Genomic DNA, 22,804 nt, shown 5'->3' with positions numbered 1-22,804 from the left:
TTCAATGAATTAAATTAACTAACTTACAGAATAAAAATATTGAAAAAACATCCAATAATTACAAGTTCCTTTTCTTGTAATCACAAGTTAAACATCTTGTATATGATACTGTTCTAGTAATAACTTAGATACTAAGTTATAATTATAAGATACTGCCTCTTTGTTGGTGTAGAAAAAGGTAGTAAGTTAGTGTCAAACCAAAGTCATGGTTCAGTTTTACAACTAAATTGCTGCCCACAATATACATCAGTTCTTGTTTTTCCTTCCTCCAATTTAAAGTTTTCAAAAAAGATTTTAACTCAAATATTTGTTGAAATTTGAAAAGTGATCCATTGTTTGGCATGAAGTGTTTGTGTTCTGGCCATAAAGAGTAGTTTAATTAGCCTTTAAATCGGAAATTGACATTTATTGTGCTAATTATCAATATCAAATGATTTGATTTGTTTTTTTTATTGTAATAACATTTTTATGACTGAAACCTCTTGAAATCTTCCTTGAATTATAAAAAAAACAAAAAAACAAAATGCACGAGCATCAATGTGGTATTCTTTGGTGAAAAACAGATTTTTTGTAAACAAATTTACATTTACGTTCACATTTATTCATTTAGCTGACCCTTTGATCCAAAGCGACTTACAGTTGCTATACATGTCAGAGGTCGCACGCCTCTGGAGCAACAAGGGGTTAAGTGTCTTGCTCAGGGACACAATGGTGATTGAACCCGGGTCTCTCACACCAAAGGCATGTGTCTTATCCACTGCTCCATCACCACTCCAAACATTTGTTTTCACCTACAAAAGCAGCAAAATACACACACAAGCAAATGTAGACTGTTCAGCTTATATTTAATTTGCATATCTGGGAACGCTGCGATGGACTGGCGACCTGTCCTGGGTGTACCCTGCCTTTGGCCCATGTCAGCTGGGACTGGCTCCAGCCCCTCTGTACGCAGGATAAGCGGTTGACGATGGATGAATGGATATCTGGGAACAAAAAATAGCCACGGATTCATAGTGTTTTTTTTGTTTGTTTGTTTTAAAGATGACACAAACACAATGCTGGAAAACAGAAACTTGCGATAAAAGTTTATTTAAATTTCTGTCCTGAAACAGAACACGTGCAACAACTGAAACACAGAAACAACATGGCGTCATGCCACCTTGTATTTACACGTGTATGTAGTATTTTTGTGTTTGCGTGCACAGGACAACCACACAAACAGACGCTCTGTAAAACAATTAACAACTGTAGAAACACACAACACCGTTATCATGGTAGCAGAGGGGTTAACGTGGCTACTAACGCATTGTCTCTCTGGAAGGATCTGAAATTTTATTTTCCTTCTTTTACTTTCTTTTCTTTGCCGTTGATTTCCTCTTCTATAACCGTGATTAAATGCTAATGCAACACTAGCACAACTGCTGAAATGTATTCAAATCTATCCATAAGCAGGCTGTGTGTCAGCTTTGTATGTTCTCCTTTCTTAGCCAGATGACAGAAATTTAGGATTAAAACATATAATCCCAGTGGGATTATGGGCTCCGCTGCTTTAGGATCAGAAACTACAACACAAATTACAATGTATGGCAAAATATATGGCATTGGATCTACAAATATGAACTATTTGTAGTTTAATATGGAGCATGAACTTTTTTCCCCCCTCTCTCAATCCAATTCACAACATTTTCAACACAGTCTAAACAATCCTAGACAGTTCCAACACAGAAATCCTCAGGGAAGATTAGGGAAAATACAAAAAGAAAAAGAATTTTAAAAAAACTGTAAAGGGAACAAAAACCGAAGCGGAAAAGATGACCAGAGAAAAGAGGAGAGTGGAGAGCGGGGAAAGAGTAGAAGGGAAAACAAAAGTAAAATTGCAAATGCAAAGTATGAAGGGAATGCGAGAGACGAGAAGAGACTTCGTCTAGAGAAACAGAATTAAAGTGCATCAACAAAAGAGGCCGAGCAACACAGCGTCCAGGGAAAACAGCCACTGAAAAAAAACAAAGAACCAATCAGACGACATTACAGGCAGTGACACGAGGGTCCCACGTGAAATTTACGAAAATTGATTATTACTAACGAAGACTCTACGGCTAAACCTTGGGTCGTTACTTTTAGTGTCCGTTTTTCAGCTTCGTAAAGACAATCTTAAAAAACTGGCGTGTTCAAGTGTTAAAAGGTTTCCCAGTTTCCTTTCACTTTCATCTGAAGATGACAGCAATAAACTTCTCCAAAAGAACGCTAGGAGAACAGGCTCCAGTCACCGTGCCTTCTAATTACTTCCTGCATGATAACTAACATGTTAAAACAGCTTAAAGTTATGAAGGAAGAGCAGGAATACATCAAGAGTCATTTATGTATTTTTTTAAATCTGTGCAGTAGATGGCTTCAGCCGGCAGTGACTGCAACGTATTCCTTCAGGGCAATTTTGCCTGTCCAGATGGCGTCAACAAAATGTACTTTTTTGCCGCAACAGGCTCAGACTGTTACACCATGTGTCTGAAAACATCATGGAAAGAATATCTACGCATGATTCTTTGATTTTTTAGCCACAAACTGAAGTCTCGCTCAAGGAAAGTTCTGGCTCTGAAATCTCGTGAGAGGCGAGTTGTTGCAGGAGGACGCCAGAGGAAAGGTAAGTTAGGAACATTAATGTTTGGGAATAAAGTCTTGCGAGCAGTTCCCCCTCTCCCTCGTCTTCTTGCAACAACTCGCCTCTCACGAGATTTCAGAGCGAGAATTGTCCTTGAGGAGACTTTGTTAAAAACAAAAGGGTGTCACCAGGAGTCACTTGTAGGGATCCTTTCCATGATGTTGTCAGACACTTCGTATAACAGCCCGAGCCTGTCGGTGGCACAAAGCACAACTTTCTGCCATTTTGACAGGCGCTGTTGGCCCGAAGGAATACCTCAGTAAGGTTTGCGGCTGCTGGCTGCACGGATTCTAGCGATTACTTTCATCATCGATTGAAATCAGACCATTTGGAGGCCATTCTTTAAAATTAGGACTATCGACGATCAAAATAGTTGGTGATTCATTCAACAATTGTTCTAACTGATTCCAAAACGTTTTGTACTTTTCATTTCAACACAGAAATGTGAGAAAATAGGGCCCAGGTTTAAAAATACCGAAACTTAACCTTTAACTCGCCTGCCCAAAAGGTTCATCATTGGCCTACACTGAGATTTGTTTGAAATGTTTCGCCACTAACTGATATGATACATGAGTTTTAGTACCAATGCCAAAGAAATTCTTTGTCTTGACATATAACTTAATCTTCTCAATTGTTAAAGGTTTGTCAAAATAAAGCAGCCTGAAACATTGATTAGGAGAACGTACAGAAATTATGAATATGACCAGACATTCAATGACAGCGTTCTGCATTTGACAGTTTTTGACACTTGTAGTTACGGACACATTTCTGCTGGTAACTAAACAGCGTTTGGAGGACCGACATGCCACAGCAACCTCAGTCTCTACTAACAGAACAACAGAAATGGATTCTGGAGGGGTGAGTTCAGTTCACTTTCATTACTGCAGCAGAAGAATTGCAGCCACATTTAAAAAGAAAGAGAATGAAACAGTGCAAATGTGAAAATAACATTATACTCAATTAAATCCCTTGAAAATAAAGCTTATAAACACAAAAGGAAGTGACTTTAACTAAAACACTGTTCACTGGAAATTGGCCAAGACAAGGCATACAAATACACACAATCTTCATATATTATAGCAAATAATGCTCGCCACCAATTTACCAGTTCAGTTTAAATCAACTAGTGTTTGTCAAATATTTAGTAACTTGGCTGTTTCTCAGTCCTGAAACTGAAATGCAAGTAGAGAGGAAAGATAAGGAAACTTAAAGAAGAAGAAACTTAAAAATGCTTCTCGGCTCTCGAGTACTGCGCCGAACTCTTCACAGTTTGGTACCAATGTGAATATTTTAAAGGCTAAGTGTACGATTTGCTTTGCTTTGCATGTCCAGCACTTTTGTTTTAATCTGAAAAACAATGCTATGTACATGCAAGGCCATTAAACAGTCTTGAACACATTGAATATATTGTTTTATGTCCACTTTCAGAAGTCAAATGTTGTGATTTGTATGCTGTTAACAGACATTAGTACCAAAAGAGAGAGATGGGAAACAGCACAGCGTTCGTTCTCCAGTTCCTTCACTTGGGTTCAATTCTCAGGTTTCGGCAAGTTACACAAACAATCAGATCCCAAATGTTTGCGGACCGATTTACAATAGTTTAGGTTCATATTGTCAAGGTCCTTTTTACGTTCTGTGCGTACATTTACACAAATAAACAACATTTACATCCACCTGATCAATACTCAGTCGCACTGAGACCCACCAGGCCGTGGGTCATGAGGGGAGGGAATCAGTCTTTGCTACGTCGTTACAAAAATAAACGTCTCCTCTGGTATCAAAATAGACGACAATCTTTATCTCTCTTAGTGTCAGGATGCTCGTGGCGCCGGCAATGCCACGATGCGACCTCAGCCCTATGCAGTCTGCACGCCAGTTTGGCAATGTCACGTGGTGTGGTAGAACTTGTAGAATATACATTTTATAGTTACATGCTTTGAGCTTAACTACACTCACTGAAGCAGGGAAGGAGTCATGGCTAAACCCAGTCTGTCCACAGCTCTGAATGTGTTTCTGCGTCTCAGTAACTTGGGCGCCTTTTTTGTCCGGCTCTCACAGCTCAGTTTGCTCAGCGTTAATTTAAAGTCTGGAAATGGTAATGGCAGCTCACATCTTTCTTAGGTTTGCTCAGAGAAAAGATCCCTGACTGGCAAGTAAAAGGTCAGATCCTTGATTGTCAGGGTTAAAACGGTAAATATGCTTTTTCAAAAAAGGCAGCATGAGGCCACGGTAACGGACACGTGTGGTCAGGCAGACGAACAGTAGAACAGAACAAGGCAGCACTATGGACAGGGTTCCTACATGGCATTTTAACGGAGGACACGTGAGAACACTTACCGAACGTTACGACTCAGGAGAGACGCCCACGATGGAAGACTGATTTCTATCCTGTAAACCAGGCAGACGCTGGACCCATTAAGCACGATTTTTACCCTAAATTGGTAACCCCAGACTCATTTCAACTCGTTTTAATATTACTGTTGTGGCTAAAGCTGAAGTCTTAAAACTGTACAGAACAGAAAGGCCAGACTATCTATATTCTTACTTCCTGTTCAGAGTAGAAATCGCTGCTTATCTCTCTTTATGTTAAAATTGTTTAGGACTTCTATGCTTCTTCGTCGAGTCTATGAACTTGCCGACTGCGTAAGCCATGTCCCGTCGTGAGTATTTATACTTGTGCGTTGGTGTCTGCGGCACTCTGCAATTATACCATCTGTTTTTTAATGTTCTGCTGTGTTGAGCTGCTTCTTCTTCTTCTTCTTCTTCTTCTTCGTTGGTGTAGGATACTACAAACAATGGCGACTGAAACTGAGATGATCAGCAGTTACTTTTAGTGAAATTACTAAAACGCAGAAAAGAGACAAGGCGTCGAAGGAGATGGTATGCATGACCCTTGAAGAAGCGGGACAAGCCGGAAATGCAACGCTACAGAGCCGACCAATCACACTTCTTGCGGCAGCGGCAGATGTGGAGTTTTGGGGGAGGGGCACATCAAGACTATGGCGTAGATTAAACACAGAAATATAAATTAGCCTCAAGTCTTCTGGTTTGTATAAACTTTACTGGAACTGTCGCTGGACAAAACCGACTGGGGGCGAGCAGGAAGGGCAATTAAAACATGTAATGTGACTTAACAAAATGTACAAGATGAATAAAAACATGCAGTCTCTGCCCAACGTTACGGATGCTTTTATCTATAGAGAAACAAGTTAGTTTAAAAATAGTTTGTTTTAAGACCCAAGCTGCATGATTTTCCACAAATTTTATACCTAAAGTCAACCTTTCTTATACCTTATAGTATAGTGTACACCCCTGCAAACAGTCATTTCTAATTGTCACTATTTTCCAGACACACATAAGAACCCTGTTTGGAACTAAATCCAAGGACAGAAATGATTCAAAGCAAATACTGAGTACTGAAAAGATAAAGGAACCTTGAACTACACAAACCGGAAAAAAGAGAAAAGAAAATACTGTGTGTAGTTGCGATTTAATACTGCAGTTAAAGTGTAGTTGTAATACTGTCACGACGAGTCCACCGATTCAGCAGAAACAATAGAAAAAGGAAAAAAAAAAAAAAAAGCCAGTGTAGCTGGTCTGTCCTTTCAAAGTAGAAGTCTTCCAGCTAATCACTACAGACATCACACACATCAAGAAGCAGCACCTGGCAAATCAAAATGAGCTAAAAATAAACCAGAGAGTACGAATCCAGACCAGGACACGCAGCACAGACACAGTTTCTAGATCTCTACCTGGAAAAACCAGGTAACAGAATATTCCACAAGGGTCCCGAGATGAAAGCAATCCTTACTGAAGTAGAAACAGGCAGATCTACATTCCTGATGGAGGAGAATATTGACCTTTGAGGAGCGCCTTTTCTTTTGGCAGCTGGCTTTCTCAGGTTCTACCCTGTTTCACACGAGCAACGAGGAGACTTTCAGATCATCCTCGTGTTCTCCGAGTATAAATGTGTCTTGTGGAGGACTCTGTCTGAATCCCATCTGCCCTTCGACAGTCCAAGAGGAAACAGATGTCGACGAGACGAGTTTCACAAGATTTGAAAGTCTGTCAGGAACAATGAAAGGTGGGCAGGACCAAAGGAAGCCTCGTCTATTTCTAGCAACAGCGTGAACTGAGACAGATGTGGGCTGATTAAGACATCTGCAGGAAGCGACGACAGACAGGCAGATGGAGTTATATCCCAGTTTAACGTTAGAAAAAACGCCTGGTCGAACCGAGGAGAGCCGAGGGGGTCAGACCAACGTAAACACGCCGGGTAACATCCATGTTGGCCCAGGTCGGGTCCTGGGTTCAACCTCACCAAGTGTCCAAGAGGAGGCCGGAAACAAAGCCAAACCAGGTCAGTCAGTTTCCTGATCAAAACCAACACGCATGTTTATATTCCACTACGTCAAAGCAAAGTCTAGATCCTGCTTTTAGCTGGGCTCGAGTGCACCTAGGGGTGCAGGCAAGTTGGTTTGGTTCAGATCTGGTTTCAGTCAGGTCGTTCTTCGGGAGCTTCAGGTCCACAGACAAATCCAAAGCTGAGCGGAGTCAGTTTTGACCCGGGTTGTGGTCTGGCTCTGTTAGGCTCCTCTCAGGACTTGTCCGCCAGCTGAGACTGTTCCATGGACCCCTCCTCGTCTGAGAGACCCGTTTCCACCGTGATGACCAAGGATGCCGCCGAGGCGCTGCTCGCCATTGGCAGTAGCTCACCTGAAAGAGAGGGCGGGGTTAGACTCAAGTCTAACGGTTTACTGTGACTTTTCTTTTTAGGGCAGCTCTAAGAGGATTGTTTTGTTTTTTTTTCTCTTTTTATTTATAAACCAAAAACTCGTGACTTCAGCTGCTCAACGAACACTAGAAGACAAGATCACATCAGTCCTCTCCTGGCCTCCCTTTACTGGTTATCTGCAAGTTTTAGAATTTATTTTAAGATTTTGCCTTTAGAGCTCTTCATGGCTCTGCTCCCAGCTACACTGCTGAGCTGATGCTCTCCTGTGAGCCAGAATGCAGCCTCAGATCCTCAGGCAGGACTCTGTTAGCTGTTCCTAAGTCCCGGCTCAAGACCATAGGGGACCGGCATTTGCAGTCAGGGTCCCTCAGCTCTGGAACGCCCTGCTCGAGAACCTGAGGCTTACAGATTCAGTGACGTATTTTAAAATCACTCCTCAAGACGTATCTTTACAAAACAGCCTTTTGTCAATTTTCTTTTGGTCAAAAACTTTATATCATTTAAAATTGCTTGATTTTATTTGCCTGACTCCGCTGCTCTTATAACAGCATCTGTCATGTAACCGTCTTTTGATGAATGAGGAGATGAAGCTAGCAAAGCGTGATTTACTGTGCTCACACAGTGTGCGGGTGAAAATCATTTGTTCTGCATTGATATTAAATAACTGTGAAAGTTTAGTAGCAGTGGTCATAATTCAGCAGTGGATGTACTGAATATAGGGGACCCATGTCTTGGTAATGTGCACGTCAACCTCACCTTATTAATTAACATTTAGATAATGGACAAACATTGTCAGGAAAATATGAGAGCAAAGAAACAACAAAAAACAACATTCAAAAACAAAATAATCGTTCAGTAATCATAATGGAGGAGAAATGTTCATTATCATTAATTGTGATTTCGATTTTAGGTGACATCGTCCAGCCCTACTGAGGAACTAATTAACAAGCTTTAGATTTTAGAAGATTAGCAGTGTTTCATGTGGTGAAACAGTAAAAATTATTGTGGCTCTGAAGTCACAATGAAAACATAAAATGAGCTAGTGAAAATAATAATCTATTTTACAATAAAGCTTACCATTTCTTGTAGTTCTTAAACTCCAGTTAACGCTCCTCCTTTGAAAGGGTGAATCTTTAACCTGACTCTGTAGCAGAACGTGAAAATAAAGATCATTCCCTCCCTGGTTTCTCCTTCAGTGAAACAGAGAGACAAACTCTTCCTTCCTTCACTGCTACCCGTCTCACGCAGCAGGAGAAAGCAGCAGTGATGAATGTGCCGTCAATGTGACTTTCAGAACGTTATGTAGCAGAAACACCACAGGGTGTCAGTATAACACCGCTCACCTGGTCACTGAATAACAAGGGCCCTAAAACCTGATCCCTCAGAGTTAGATGTCGTCACCTGGTAAGTGTGAGAGGCTGCGAGGGCCCGAAGTGGTTTAATGGGACAGCATCCCACTTACCACGTTACCTTTACTACGCTAAAACAATTGTGGGTTTGAGGCTTTCTTCACGGCCGAGACAGTGAAGGGACGGATTTGCCTCAAAGGCTTTGAGCCCGTGAGACTGAGATTCAGCCGAACATACAGTGTGTGTGTGTTACCTGTGTGTGTGTTACCTGTGTGTGTGTCGGTGGTGGCCGTCACAGGGCTGTCTCTCAGGGTGTCGGGGTCCTGGTAGTCCTGTGGGAGGCCCACCCGTCGCACGCCGGGATCCAGCACCACAGAGGAGCCGCCTTCGCTCAGCGTGCCGTCACTGGAGGCCCCGGACACCACAGCCTCCAGGGCCAGTGCCCCGACGCCACCCACCCCACCTACGCCGCCTAGGGCCAGGTCGTAGTCCAGCGTCAGGTCGTCCAGGCAGTCTGCGTTCAGCTGGAGCGAAGAGAGAGAGAGAAAACACGTCAGGAAACGTGGTTCGTTAATAGTTTAACATCAAAACATTGTTGAAATCAGTGTATAACAAAAACAACAGCTCAAGAACTTAATGACAAAAACATGATTTGAATGAGAAAATATCTGATCAAAGTAAACAAAACATTTACAGTTTGTTTAAAAAATAAAATTAACAAATGAAGGAGTTTTGTTCATTGTTTCACTGTTGGGTCAGCCGATCACAAGCTGGTATGTTTCCTTCTTTCATGACAAGATTACATAAATAAAGCTTCTGATGGTGTATTAACAGGCTGTTCCAACTATGTTTTTGCTTCAGCTTTCAAGGCTTCGTTTACTTCCATTGCTGCAGAATTACTTGTTGTAAACTGATTACTTGATTCCTGAAACCTGTTTATCTCTGAAATTAAGTAATTTCTCAGTTTTGCTGATCTAAACTTTGTCTTTAACTACTTTGGTTATTCTGCAGCCTGTTAATTCACCCTCAGAAGCTTTATTTATACAATATAGTAACTAAAACTACAGTTAATGAGGGAAGTGAAAGAAGCTGGTCATCGGTTGATCCTACAGTTAAATTATGAACAAAACTCTTTAACTTAATTGCTGATTTTATATCTGAAAATGTCGCTGATCTGGTGACGTAAACGTGTTTTCTTTTTTTTTTTTTACATTTGCAGTTTGCGGCTTACTTTTGTACCATTTAAAGGTTTTTAACATTTTGACAGGTAGTGTAAATCAATTTGTGACAGGAATAAATACATCAGGTTTGTCTGTATTGTCTTGATTCTAACTAACTGACTCTATAAACACATTCTCAGTTTTTGAGGCTGCACATCCCGCTCAGCTGCCTCGCCGAACGCCTCTCCTGGTTAAAACAAATCCAGTGTTAAAGCCCGTCCCTTGACTTACGGCGATGCCCAGGGCTTTGAGGATGTTCATCTTGCACATGGGGCACGTGCGATGATCCAACAGCCACGGATCCACACAGCTCTTATGGAACAAATGTCTGCAAAGAGGAGAAACGGTGGAGCCAGTTATTCTGCCTTCCTTTTCTGCAGTCACACAAAGAAAGAAACTCGTACTATTTGTTATCTCATCTAACTCATTTCATAATCTGAGTCTGTCTTTGGGGAAAACAATCCGTCTCTGTAGTCACAACCTCGTCTTTCTGCACAACCCTGATCACAAGAAAACCGATTGCCCCGAGTTAAATTTCATCCAAACAGCTTCCATCATCACAAGTGTGAAGAACAAGAAACACAGAAAATAAAATTAAAAAATGTAATTTTTTTAAAGCCCATTAAGAGCAAAGTAAATAAAGTACACTAATACAAAAAGGGACACCAGACAATAAACCCTATTTCTTGTTAATATACATTAGGGGTTGTTTTAATATCTTTGCTTATGGAACACTTTACACAGCGTGACTGCATTTGAAAGTTTAATGTTTACTCAATAAGGTGAATTCACAGCAGCTGAAAGCAACACCACAGAAACATCCTCAGTCTGAATCTCTCAATCCTATCTTATCTCAGGTGCATTTAGGAGGAAATCCTATCTTTTTTATTTAGATATTAGAGATTCGTCCTGACTGAAGTCCTCCGGTCCAAAGGAAGGCAAAATTTCTACTAACTATTCTTTGTCACCTGTGAAAGTTCCTGCAGTGGAAAGGCTCTTTAATCATTCTTGGCTTTTTCACATGTTTCTTTTCTCTTGTAACACATTTTCAACACCCTTCTGTGTCTTATTGTAGGGCTCCGCAGTCAAGTTAGCGTCAATAAATATGCAACGTCTGGTTACACTTTCAAAATAAAACTAATGGTTAACGTTGCGAAATGTTGCAATTTTGGCTGAGTTTATGCACCCAGACTCCTCGTCCCTAGGTTTAGGAAAACATCACGGTTTGGGTTAAAATATCTAGTTCCTTATGTGACTTAACTTCCATAAGTTAAATAACGATAACTTATGTAGCTTATGTAAGCTACGACATCAGTCATCTGGGCTCCTCAACCACCTCCTTACTGACTTGTTATTTACCATACAGCTGCTTTTAGCTTTCATAAATGACGCTACAGATCTTGCCTAACAGCACTGAATTATAGCGTGTGCGTTACAAACCGATGCCAGCGGGTCTTGGGAGTGAGAACTGGTTCTCTCTTACTATGTTTATTGCGACCGTAAAGCACCAAAATATCACGCCACATATCCTGTGTGTGAAAACCCAGTTTCTGGTTCTCTCTGTATCTGCGCGTTTACCTGCAGGGCAGAATGCGGACCACGTCGTTGGCCTTGTAGCCCTCGATGCAGACGGCGCAGTTGTCGAAGTCGGCCTCCGTCTCCTGGTCGCCCTTCCTGATGGTGCGAACCTGCAGTTTACTGATGGCCTTCTTCGCCGCATCACCAAGACGACGCTGTGGGGAAGAGACGTTCGGATTAAAGCACTTCCATGGTCATTTATTATTACACGGTATTCTGTCCAGAACCGGTTTCTAATCACTTCAGCTGTTCATTCAGTATTTAAGGAACCAGGTTACTGTTGTCTTTCTCCAGTAATTTATTCTCTGACACATCATGTAAACGTCACCGTTTCCTGTATTTGGGGTAAAGGAAGTAGAGAAACCGGATTTCTCCTGGGGAATGGAGATTTAATGGCAATGTAAATTTTTTTATCTTATTATTATAGTGCTACATTAGATCATTGAAGCATATCTTGAAAATCTTAATCAGGGGTCAGATAAATGTAGCAGAAAATGTACTGAAATATAGTTGAGTCAAAGTAGAAAGAAATATTTTTAGAAAATATTTAAAAGGGTTACTTTGTTATTTATACCAAACCCTCCCATGTCTTTGTGTCAATGTGACTAACTGGGACAACATCTTTTAAAGTTGGTCCAGTATTGAGCGAGCGCGCTGCAGTCACAACAGGGCTGCAGCACAAGGCTTGCTGGCAATTCTGCCCCTTTCAAAGTACGTCCACTAAAGTGTTTGTTTTTACCACTTAGAGGCTCAGCTTGTTCATATAAGCGTCTGACAACATTGTGGAAATGATCCCTGCAGAAATAAGGTCCTTGTTGTTTAGCCAGAAACAGCAGCTGTAGACCGGTATGAGCCATACAAGATGAGCCGAGGAATGATGATTTTTTATTTGTCCTCTGCAGATCCAACCCTTTAAACCTGCTCCACGTTCATGCAGTGACTTGAAGCACCATTTCCAAATCACACGGCCCAAACTGTGTAGGTTTTTGGTGGCAAAAATGTGGCCCCTCAATCAACGTAGTAGAAATTAAAATGGTTAAGGCCACTGCTCTGAAAGCTCAAATTATTGTGTTTCTCCAGCTGAATATTTGACAATCTGTCTGTCTGACTAGCCTCAATCTGCTGAGACAGACACCAATAAAAGTGAGAAAACAGTGTCTTCTGTCACAAATACATTTAAAATAATTAAGCAAAGATTCCAAAATAAGGTCAAGGCTAAATTGTAAATGGTCTGTACTTTCTGCACCTTTCTACTCGACCACTCAAGCGCTTTACACTACATCTCATTCACACACAGATGAGCAGCAGCTACGGTAACAACTGCTCATCAGAAACAGAAATTAACACATCGTTCACATTCCCGCACCGATGGCGATGCCACTGGGAGCAATTTGTGGTTCAGTATCTTGCCTAATACACTATATAGAAAGTACTGGGACACCTCCACATTACCTTTATGTGAGCTTCGTCTCATAAAGACAGTGTTTCCCACAGATAGACTTCATTTGAGCGAGCCGTCCAGGTACATCACAAGATGCAAACATGGTGGATATTTTACAAGCAGGGACCAGGTAAAGCAACAGTGAACACCCGGTGCAGTTGTCATTCAGTACCACGCATGCACCTGCTGCAGTGAAAACGGATCGCAGGGTGTAAAAATCCGGAAAGAAGAAGAGTTATGTGTCTTTTCGGCGACTTCATAAAACATACTGCTGACAGAGAAAGTCAGCAGACACGGAGAGGCGGGGAAAGCAAGTTTGCAGTAAGAGACTCGAGGTGTAGTTGAGGGAGTGTGGGGATATGAGAAGTCCGAGGCTGGAGCAGAGCAGGTAGATTTAAAATAAGAATTATTGGTGTGTGCGCGTGTACCTGGTTCCTGTCCCGTGCGTTGGCGTATCTGAACCTCTGGATGTAGTAGAAGACGAGCCAGGCGAGGGAGATGATCATCAGCACGATGAAGGAGATGGACACGAACACCACCGACGTCCTGCTGACGTACTTCTGCAGGTTCCTCGTCCCGATGGTGATCGTCATGGTGACCGTCACATTACGCTCCAGCAGTGACGCCACCTCGCGGCCTTTTGGCTCCGGGATCATGATGGCGACCACCTCACCTGTATCTGAGGAGGGGACGCACGCTGTACATTAGTGTGACTGCTGTAACTAACAATGGCAACTGAGCGGATCATGTTGGAGTTGGAGCTCATTGATGTTCAACAGCAGTTATTTAAGTGAATTAACACAAAACGAGAGAAGGCGTCGGAGGAGATGGTTTGTACGACCCTTGAGGCAGAAGAAGAAGGATAGTGCTACCAAGCCGACCAATCAAAGCTCTTGCGGTCTGCGTCGCCACTATGTGTTTTTATATTTTTGGTGGGGCGTGCGTAAGGCTACGGCAGAACTTACAGGTTAGAAGTATAAACTGGCCTCAGTACTGAACACATTGACTCCTCCTGCGTTACTCCCTTAGACCAACTTGGGGGAACAGTTACTGTTAGGGCTGCACCGGTCGATTAATCGAACATTATTTCTTTGTCAGTTAATCTAACCTACTAATTTATCGATTATTCCAAAGATTTGTTTTATTACTCAATCAATTTAACAATTTCTCCAAAATAAATATCAAAAACTCCAACATTTTATTCACACATCCTTTAGCGCTCCATGGTCAAGTTAGCAACAATAAATATGCAATGTCCGGTTAGACTTTTAAAATAAAGGTACTTGTTGACATTGCAAAACGTTGCAGTTGTGAAACACCACGTTGTTAATGAGAAACTTCGCAATTTGATTAGGTTTAGGTAACAAAAGTACCTGGTTACAGAAAACATCATGGTTTGGGTTAAAAAAAAAAGTATGTTACGTGCATCTTTCACTGGGGAAACAACAAACACTGGTGGAGGTCAAGCTTCTGGCGCTCCGTCCACCCAAACCACCTCCTTATGACTTTTGTCTTAAATATCCTCCACCTGTCTTTAGTGTTCAAAATGGATGCTACGGGGCTTACCCCCCCAGCGTGTTTTATCATCTTAATTCCCACTTTACTGCTGTGTTGTGATATTATTACAGTGATGATAACAACAACAGACGCTATTTGTCAGATGCCGAATCAGAAAAATACTGGAATTTAAATTCAAAAGGATTGCTGTGACATTGATTAACTTAATCACTGTGTGTCGAAATTTCCCTGAACTGGAGAATCAGTATTTTTACTCAAGTACTTAAAATGATTGTGAGCTGGATGTATTTCATCGCTGCAGTAGTAATATACAGTAAGAGAATCACTGGCAAATGTATTTTCCTCCCATCAGTGTGAGGCAAAGAAACTACTCAGATTATAGATCATAAGATGTAAAACTAGGAAAAGAAGCCAATATCATGGGAAGGTCTGACAAAATATACACAATTTGAAAAGCAGAAATGTTTCCTGTCTTTAATAAATCTTCAATCATTTTGACACCCCTCAGATTTCTCTTGCAAACACACTAAACAAACAGACTCTTTCACCTTTTAGAAATAAGCTCTAACAGATTGTACTCTGTCGCCAGTTCATTAAACCAATGACCCCCCCCCCAATCACTATGACGACCAGCTCCTCACCGCCCACCAGAGACAGCCGCTCTAAAAATAAACACTATACCCCGACATGGTGGAGGACGTGTCGTACAGGCTGGCTTCATCTGAGTGTATGATATGAAGGTTATATAAGTGACTGCAGGATAATAACCTCTTCGTCTTATCATCAGAGACACTTGAACACGATTTCAGGGCAGTGGCTGACGTTTTCATGACTTAACTCTCTGTCTTTTCATTGTTCTTGATGTATACCACTAATATTTCAGTTTTATAGTTATTTTGAGGAGCTTAATTTACTGCGACAAATCTTGTTGATGAGCTGGAAAACGTGTTCCTATTAACATCTTTTAATGGTTTTCCATTATGTTGGTTTTGTTATTTTTGCTTATTTAAAACTTAAGTGTTGCTAGTAAATGGCTTGTTTTTTTATGTGGTGAAATATAATTAAAATGCGAGTCTCCAGCCACGCTAGCAGCTCAGTTAGCTCTGAGCTAAATGCTTGTAGGTATGATATTCGATATTGTTTAGCATCATATGCCATCTTTGGATAACTATGACCTGGCTGACTGAATCTTCACAGCCGTTCACCATCTTAGTTTAGCATGTTCGCAGGCTAACATTTGCTAATTAGCACTAAACACCAAGTACAGCTGAGGCTGAAAGGACTGTCATTAGTCGGTCATAAAACTTTACTGACGACCTGAACCTTTGATCAGATGGCGGCGCTAGATCAAAAGTCTCAGGATCACCAAAGTTATTACAAATCATCCTGAGGGTGACATGATTGTCTGAACCAAATTTAGACAATCCATCTAATATTTGTCGAGATATTTGATGCCAAACCACAAATGTGAACCCCATGGTGGCGCTAGATGAGAACTCAACGCATCACCAAAGTCGGTAGGGTTCGTCCTCTGGGGAACATGAAAATTTCACGACAATCCATCCAATAGTGGTTGTGATATTTCAATGTGGACCGACTAACATTGTCATCCCAAAAGCAACCCTGCTTTATGGATAACAAAAAATAGAAATTATCAAATCTTGTAGCACAATCTTAAAGGGTAACTTCAGTAACACTGATTTCACGTTTTTTTGTCTACGTGACCAATTGGGACGAAGCGTTAACGTATATCATGACTGCTAGTTGAGCTGAAGGATAATAAAGGTAAGGCACAATTCTTAGCTGTAAATGTATAATATATTCTCCGACTGGTTAGTCTGTGAGGTTGGGTTGTAACGTTACAGTGATGTGTGTTACACAGCTGATCCCGGTACCAGGGGGCGCCAAGCAAAAGTATTTCTTATGCAATTGCTCGATGAAATAATCCGTAGAATACTGCATCACTAAAATAATCGTCAGCTGCAGCCCTAGTTGTTGATCCGTTGAATCTCTTGTGTAAACATGTTTGGATGAACTGAAACCTGGACGACCTGTTCAGCAGACAAAGTAATGACCAGTTGTTATCCAGTGAAGAGTAGTCAGGTGTGAATGGTTCAGACCGTTTTGTTAAAAAAAATAAAAATATATATATATATCTCTCAGGTTTGTCTCTGAGAATGAGCTGCTGAAAGTGACAAATTTAGAGTGTAGAGCAGGAAGACGAAAGCAGAAGCAGAGGTTTCTGAGTCTCAAACATCCCGTGCTCCTCCATAGAGGTAACCAGAGGTCAAAGTGTGCAGCTGGGAGTGACTGCTCAAGGACACTTCAGCAGCGTTCAACAGCTGCTTGGTTCTGAGGCTGCACAACACACAGTATCTGTATTTGTGAAGAAGACAAGTATGAACACAACTCCTTCAGCCCTGCAGGTGTGAGGAGGAAAAATGTGTGCGCGCTACTTCCAGGCTGCTTTGATTCAATTTTAGTTGTCCTTGTGACTGAGGCCTGACTAACACACCCTCAAATAACCCACGAAAGGTCGACACAAACACTCGGCTCAGTTCCACAGTGAGACACAACTGCAGTTACAACAGTTTAATTTCCATATCAGTATCAGCACTGAATATATAGGTCTATATTGTTTTGTTCATAGTGTGTATATCAGTGTTGTCTATTCTGTAGTTTGTATCTGATTTTATTTTATTATTGTGTTATGGTATTATTGTATAAGTAAGCACATCGTGAGCAATGTACAATCCTGAGTCAAATTCCTCGTATGGGTACAGATACCTGGCAATAAAACTGATTCTGATTCTGAATACTTGAAGATGTGCAGCAAATTCCTCAAACGGTTACAGATGGATCCCAGAGCAGCCGTGAATGCTCCACCATGTCGACACAAGTTTAAAAGAAATTAGTCACGCAAGCACAGAGATGCTTAAGCTGACAAGCTGGTGACGAACTATGAGAAAACGCTGAAGGAAGTAAAATCTGATGGGAGAGTTTGTAGAAAAACCTTCACAGTAACTGACAGAAAGTGGCAGGGACAGATCGGCTGCTGGAGCTGAATCAGGATCCTCATTCATTCACATGTGAACTGTCTGACTGGTATTCTGCAGCGGTGGAAGAAGTATTTAGACCCTTTACTTAAAGGAGACCTATTATACTGCATTTCCAGCAGTTCTATATTGTTGTTCTGTTCAAGTTTAAAAAATAATAATTTTCTATCTTATAGTGGATCTTCATGCAGGCACTCATTTTAGTCTCTGTCTGTCGCCCCTAACAAGCTTAATTTTCCTTCACAACCTAAAAAGCTCTTGGCGACATATTAAACACACAGATGTCATTTACACTGGGGACACCGGGGACCCGTCCCCACCACTTTTTGAAAGCATCATTTGTTAAAAATGTTCTGAAAAACAGCTTGCAACAAGAAATGTTAAGTAACAAATGAAATGATTTGAGGAAGGTTCATTTGCACAATAACAAAACATGCAATTAAAATATAAAGGGGGAAGAAATGTGCATTGTCCAGAAAAAAGTAACTTCAGCTTTGTGTTCTCTCCCTGTGAAAGAGGAGAGAAGACCAAATCATGCCTGCTTGTGTGTTGCCTCAGCAGGGATGACATTACATCTGAAAGCAACACAGAATACCTGAGAACCTCACTGAATTATATTCTGTTCGAGTTTTATATTTTGAATTGTCACCTGCTGCCTGGTTGTTGTGTTTTCCTTTACATAAATTAAAACATTTCCACCATAAATTGATGCAGAACGCAGGAAATTAAGTGTTTAATGCTCAGAAATCTACCCCCTCTTTTATTTCGCAAATGAAGATTTTCGAAATAAAAGAAGAAACTGTTCTATTATCTTTTAATCTAATTATTGCGAAGCCAATATCATGTATCATCACGTCTCGTAACGGTTCTGTGGAAACTGAGTCGTAACCTTTGCGTGTGTGCTCAGAAGTTCATGAACTTGCTGTGTGTGCAGTTTGGCCAGCACTGAACTCACATCAACCCCCGAAACACAACCACAAAATCGATCAGTGTCTGACTAAAAATACACCCCTGGGATCAATGTCCACACACACACACACACACACACACACACTTTTTCAAGCTTCTCCGTCCACACCAGAGTTTTAGCTGCGTATCAGAATTGATCTCTGTTTATATTAAAACAGCTGAAATCAACCATCCAGTGGCCGTTCATGAACAGTAGGCATGTGCGTGCCAGTGTAAACAGGAAGTAGCTGGTCTACTCCGCAGTTGCAGGAGATTCAGTAAAAGAAAAAAGTACTACTAGAGACAAAGAACAGTACAAGTGAATAAGTGTTATTTACACAGTACAAAAAATATTTAAATAACAAATACCAAAAACCTATTTTAAAAAATGATTAAATACTTTTTACTGTTGTTTTTCATGCAAAAATGCCAAATGTTTGATATTTTTAGCTTCTCGACTGAGAGGATGTGCTGCTTTTATCTGGTAGTCCAGTAAAGTGAAGACCTTTGGCACTGGAAACTTTTATAGGGTTAGTGCTCCGATCGTTTTAGGCTTTTATCAATAAAAAAACCCACTCAAAACATTTGTTGGTTCCAGTAACTCAAACGTGAAGCTTTGCTGCTTTTCTTTGTCTTATATGATAATAAACGGTGCATTTTTGGGTTTTACACTGATTATCGGATTAAAAACAAGGAATCTGAAGAGGAATCAACCTTTTTCACTATTTTCTGACGATTAGGCCTAGTCAAGAAAATAATCACTAGTTGCAGACATGGATCACAATTTAATAAGACACAGAATTATTAAAAAGAATCCTAATCTGGATCCCAGCGGGTAAAAACACGGTAAACTAAAGTATCTGAATAACACGCCATCTTTCTGTTTTTAGGGAGATAATTTAACGTTTCCAAGAAAGACTCGCAGTAAAGTTCAGCAGGGTTAGGGGGGAAACTGCCAGATCTACTGCAAAATGAGCAAACGCCACGAGAAAAATGATTTAAAGTCAGTGTCTCCCGTTTTATTAGCGACCCCTGAAGGAGCCTCTAGCCGACAGAGAAACAGCTGTGAGTCTGTTATTTAAGCCAGCAGCACTGACAGAGGGTAGAAAAACAAGTCTGGACTGGAAGACCCTCTCTCTGCTACTACAGCACTGCAACACAACTGCTGACAGACGTCACGCTGACTGAATTAGAAGCGCGTGTTTTCTATAAATCAGCTGATGTGGCTATAGTCGGCCTCTTTTTATTATTGTGTATGAAACAGGCAGAATGTGCATCACTGATAGAGATCAATGAGGCATTTAATACAGAAATAACTCTGATGCTATCACAACCGCCCCCCCCGCTGTATTGTTGTCGTCAAAACCACCAGACTCCCTTGACAAAAACGAGCTGACTTCTGGTTCCCACGCTTCAAAGATCCCACAAGTCAAACCCAATAGATACAAACACTCCTGCAGCCATTTCACTGCTAAACTCCCATAGTAAAAGGTGATTTCAGCGGTACAGAATATATACATGTATTCAGTGTTTTGGTATTGTGTGTGTGTATTGTTGTACGTGTGTATGTATTGTTGTACATGTGTGTTCCTACCGTTTCTTACTGGGGACAAATAAAGTTCCCCTTGACTAGTTTGTGTTCCTGTGTGGTTGTGGTTTGTTTTAAATGATTGAAAAACACCACAATTACGCAAACTAACCAATTGAGGCAGTGGTGGACCAGAGTGCGAAAATTACTGTTTTTGTCAATGCAGTCTCAAGAGTGACACAGCAGCTGGTTAAACAAAAAGCATCTTACTATTACCAAAGTTACAGTTGAAATTGATCAACCTTCAGAGCGTCATCTTCAAATGTCTTGTTTTGTCCAACTAAAAGGCCAAAATTCTAAAGATAATTAGTTCACACTTACAAAAAAAACAGAGAAAAGCAGTTGGATAAGTTGGAATTTTATCTTTAAAAAACATGAGTTGTTAATCAATTATCAGAAAAGCTGCAGAGAAAACTTTCCTGTTCAATCAATTAACCTGATTAATAGATTAGTCTGTTACAATACTCTTTTAAAAGCAGACTAAAACATATCTTCTCTCATGATACTATGGTCACACCTGAAGTGCTTGGTCAGCTAGTTTTCTTATTTCCTTTAACTGTAATACCCTCCTATTTTATGTGCTTTCACTTCTTATCCTGTTGTTATGTTGATGCTTATTTCTGACGTTTTTATGCTTTTGATTCCTTTCTTGTTGTTGTTGTTGTTGTTGTTATTAATATTTTATGTACATATTATATTCTCCTAGCTCAAATTTCTATTCAGGATTAGTGTTGTGGTATACTTTTGTTATCTTTTTGTAAAGCACATTGACTCTACACTTGTTGCATGAAATGTGCTGCACAAATAAACTTGACTCAATCTCTTAATCGTTTCAGCTCCACTTCTAAAATACTAAGAAAATCAGCTGTTGAGTGAGTTTGGCTGCATCCTTAAGAGTTTCAGGAGGAACCTAAAGTTGATAACTAATTCCACTGTGATCAAACACCAGCTTTCTGTTGATAACGTGATATGGACTTTTACAAACACAGTGAGGTATTGATCTGTGTAATGTGTGCTGGACTTAAGGGAGTTCAGCAAGTTAAAAAAGTTATCTTTATAATCCTGCACCGAAGACACAATAGTTATAACAGCACACGTTAGGAAACAGTTTATATTAAACAATAAAACCTCTACTTCTTGATTTAAAAACATGTTTAACGGCGCATTTATGAAAATAAGTTACACCAGTGTATTACCTGAATGAGGCATCGTGATGGTCTCGTTAGCATTAGCAGACCCCACGTTGAAGATGACCACGGCCGAGGCGTTCAGGGCTGCTGCGTGGCGGATCTTGTCCTTGTAGGTGCAGTTTCCCTGTGCGATCAGCGCCACCCAGGCCCCGGGCTGTGCGGGAATCGCGAACCGGGTGTTGGGGTCGCAGGCCTGGCGGTCGTGCGGGGCCACAGGCTGAACCACGAACCCCTTGGCGTCCCGCTTCGGGGAGTGCTCCCCGTACCGCCCGCACTCCGTCTTCTCGGTGCGCAGCTCCGAGGTGGCCGGGTCCACGTAGGTGATGTTGACGAAGGCGGTGTACCACTCCTCCCGCTCGGCCACGGTGAAGTCCAGGCACAGCAGGTGGACGAAGCAGAAGGAGAGCAGCCACGTAGAAAGGGCCAGGCTGCGGCAGGCCGCCACCAGAGAGCCCGGGGCCATGGTGAACCTCCCCGGTGAGAGCGAACCGTCGTCGCTGGAGCCCGAGAGCTTCGACGCCTACTCCACCATGCTACCGACCAGGAGGTTATTTAATCCGCCTCCGTCTTTAACTTCGACCCCCGCTCCTCTTCTAACGTTACCTTTGCTCAGCCTCTCCCGAGCAACTGACGCCCGTTAGCCGTTTACATCTCCAACCGCCACCGAGAGCAAAACAACACCCACCTCTGGGGGGGAAGAGGAGGCTTCACCGTGGACAAAACTGACCGCGGGGGCGATTAAACCTCGGCCAAATGAAAACACCAGGCGGCGATTTTTCCCCACGCTTCGCAGTTTGTTTTCAGTGTTTAAAGCTAAACGCGACAGGCCACTTCCACTGCTTTGTTTTGACTGGGCCTGAGCGGACCACGGTTAAACTGGCGCGAATGCGAAACGCCAGTTCCGGTTGTTTAATCTAAAATAAAAGCCGTAGAACTCATAGTAAAAAGCTTGTATTGTTACATCTTTACATCTTTAACCACTCACAGAGTAATAGTTGTATTACGTAACTGTTAAAATATGTTATTTAAGACGTTTTAATAACTAAAATGTCACAAGTCATGGACCGTTCTCGCCCGTATTTTGTAGGATAACACGTCTCGTTTCCGGTGTGATTTATGTCTGACTTGACGCAGCTGTGTGCGCAGTGATCCTGAGCAGCGCCACCCAGCGGCTCGGCAGACAAACCGCTGCTGGACACCCAAACACCGATCCACCGGACATTCACGGGATCTGATTGTCCAGGATTAAACAGTTCACTTTAATTTTAATGCACTTTTTAAAAAAAATATTTTTTCCCCACAAATATGAATGGAAAAACCGCATCATTACTAAACCCTCACTGTGCATATTACTAACAACATACTATAAAATAACAGTACCGCTGTGTAAAAATACTGTTACAAAGATATGTCCTATATCCAAACGCTTTACATAAGTAAAATTGCATAAGTATTAAAATCATAATAAAGTACCACAACTCACTTTAATGTTGCAACTGGTAAAAGTTGAGCTAGTTTTAATGAC

The 22,804-nt window shown here is 41.3% G+C and overlaps 1 protein-coding gene across 1 annotated transcript; it reads right to left on the bottom strand.

Annotated features, from left to right (window-relative positions):
* Window positions 1–1,059: 1,059 nt before the first annotated feature.
* On the bottom strand, window positions 1,060–22,162 carry LOC119912999 (RING finger protein 150-like). The gene is made up of 6 exons (XM_038732305.1): window positions 21,286–22,162; window positions 13,408–13,658; window positions 11,539–11,693; window positions 10,192–10,288; window positions 9,009–9,264; window positions 1,060–7,372 (listed from the first exon to the last, which is right to left on the bottom strand). Exons 1-6 carry the CDS (start codon window positions 21,740–21,742, stop codon window positions 7,254–7,256), a joined length of 1,335 nt encoding a protein of 444 aa, XP_038588233.1. The 5' UTR covers window positions 21,743–22,162; the 3' UTR covers window positions 1,060–7,253.
* Between the last annotated feature and the right edge of the window lie 642 nt (window positions 22,163–22,804).

Source organism: Micropterus salmoides, unplaced genomic scaffold (assembly GCF_014851395.1).
Source record: "Micropterus salmoides isolate LMB-PRFRI ecotype aquatic unplaced genomic scaffold, ASM1485139v1 Ms_hic_scaffold_2, whole genome shotgun sequence".
Lineage (NCBI taxonomy): Eukaryota > Metazoa > Chordata > Actinopteri > Centrarchiformes > Centrarchidae > Micropterus > Micropterus salmoides.
This window is presented reverse-complemented; position numbering and strand designations above follow the sequence as displayed.

Excerpts from the sequence above, each read along its gene's own strand:
- LOC119912999 (XM_038732305.1), bottom strand. The coding sequence starts at position 21,742 with ATGGCCCCGGGCTCTCTGGTGGCGGCCTGCCGCAGCCTGGCCCTTTCT. Across the intron at positions 13,659-21,285 it reads CATCACGATGCCTCATTCAG|ATACAGGTGAGGTGGTCGCC; the intron begins GTAATACACTGG and ends TCCCCTCCTCAG. Across the intron at positions 9,265-10,191 it reads TCAAAGCCCTGGGCATCGCC|CTGAACGCAGACTGCCTGGA; the intron begins GTAAGTCAAGGG and ends TCTTCGCTCCAG.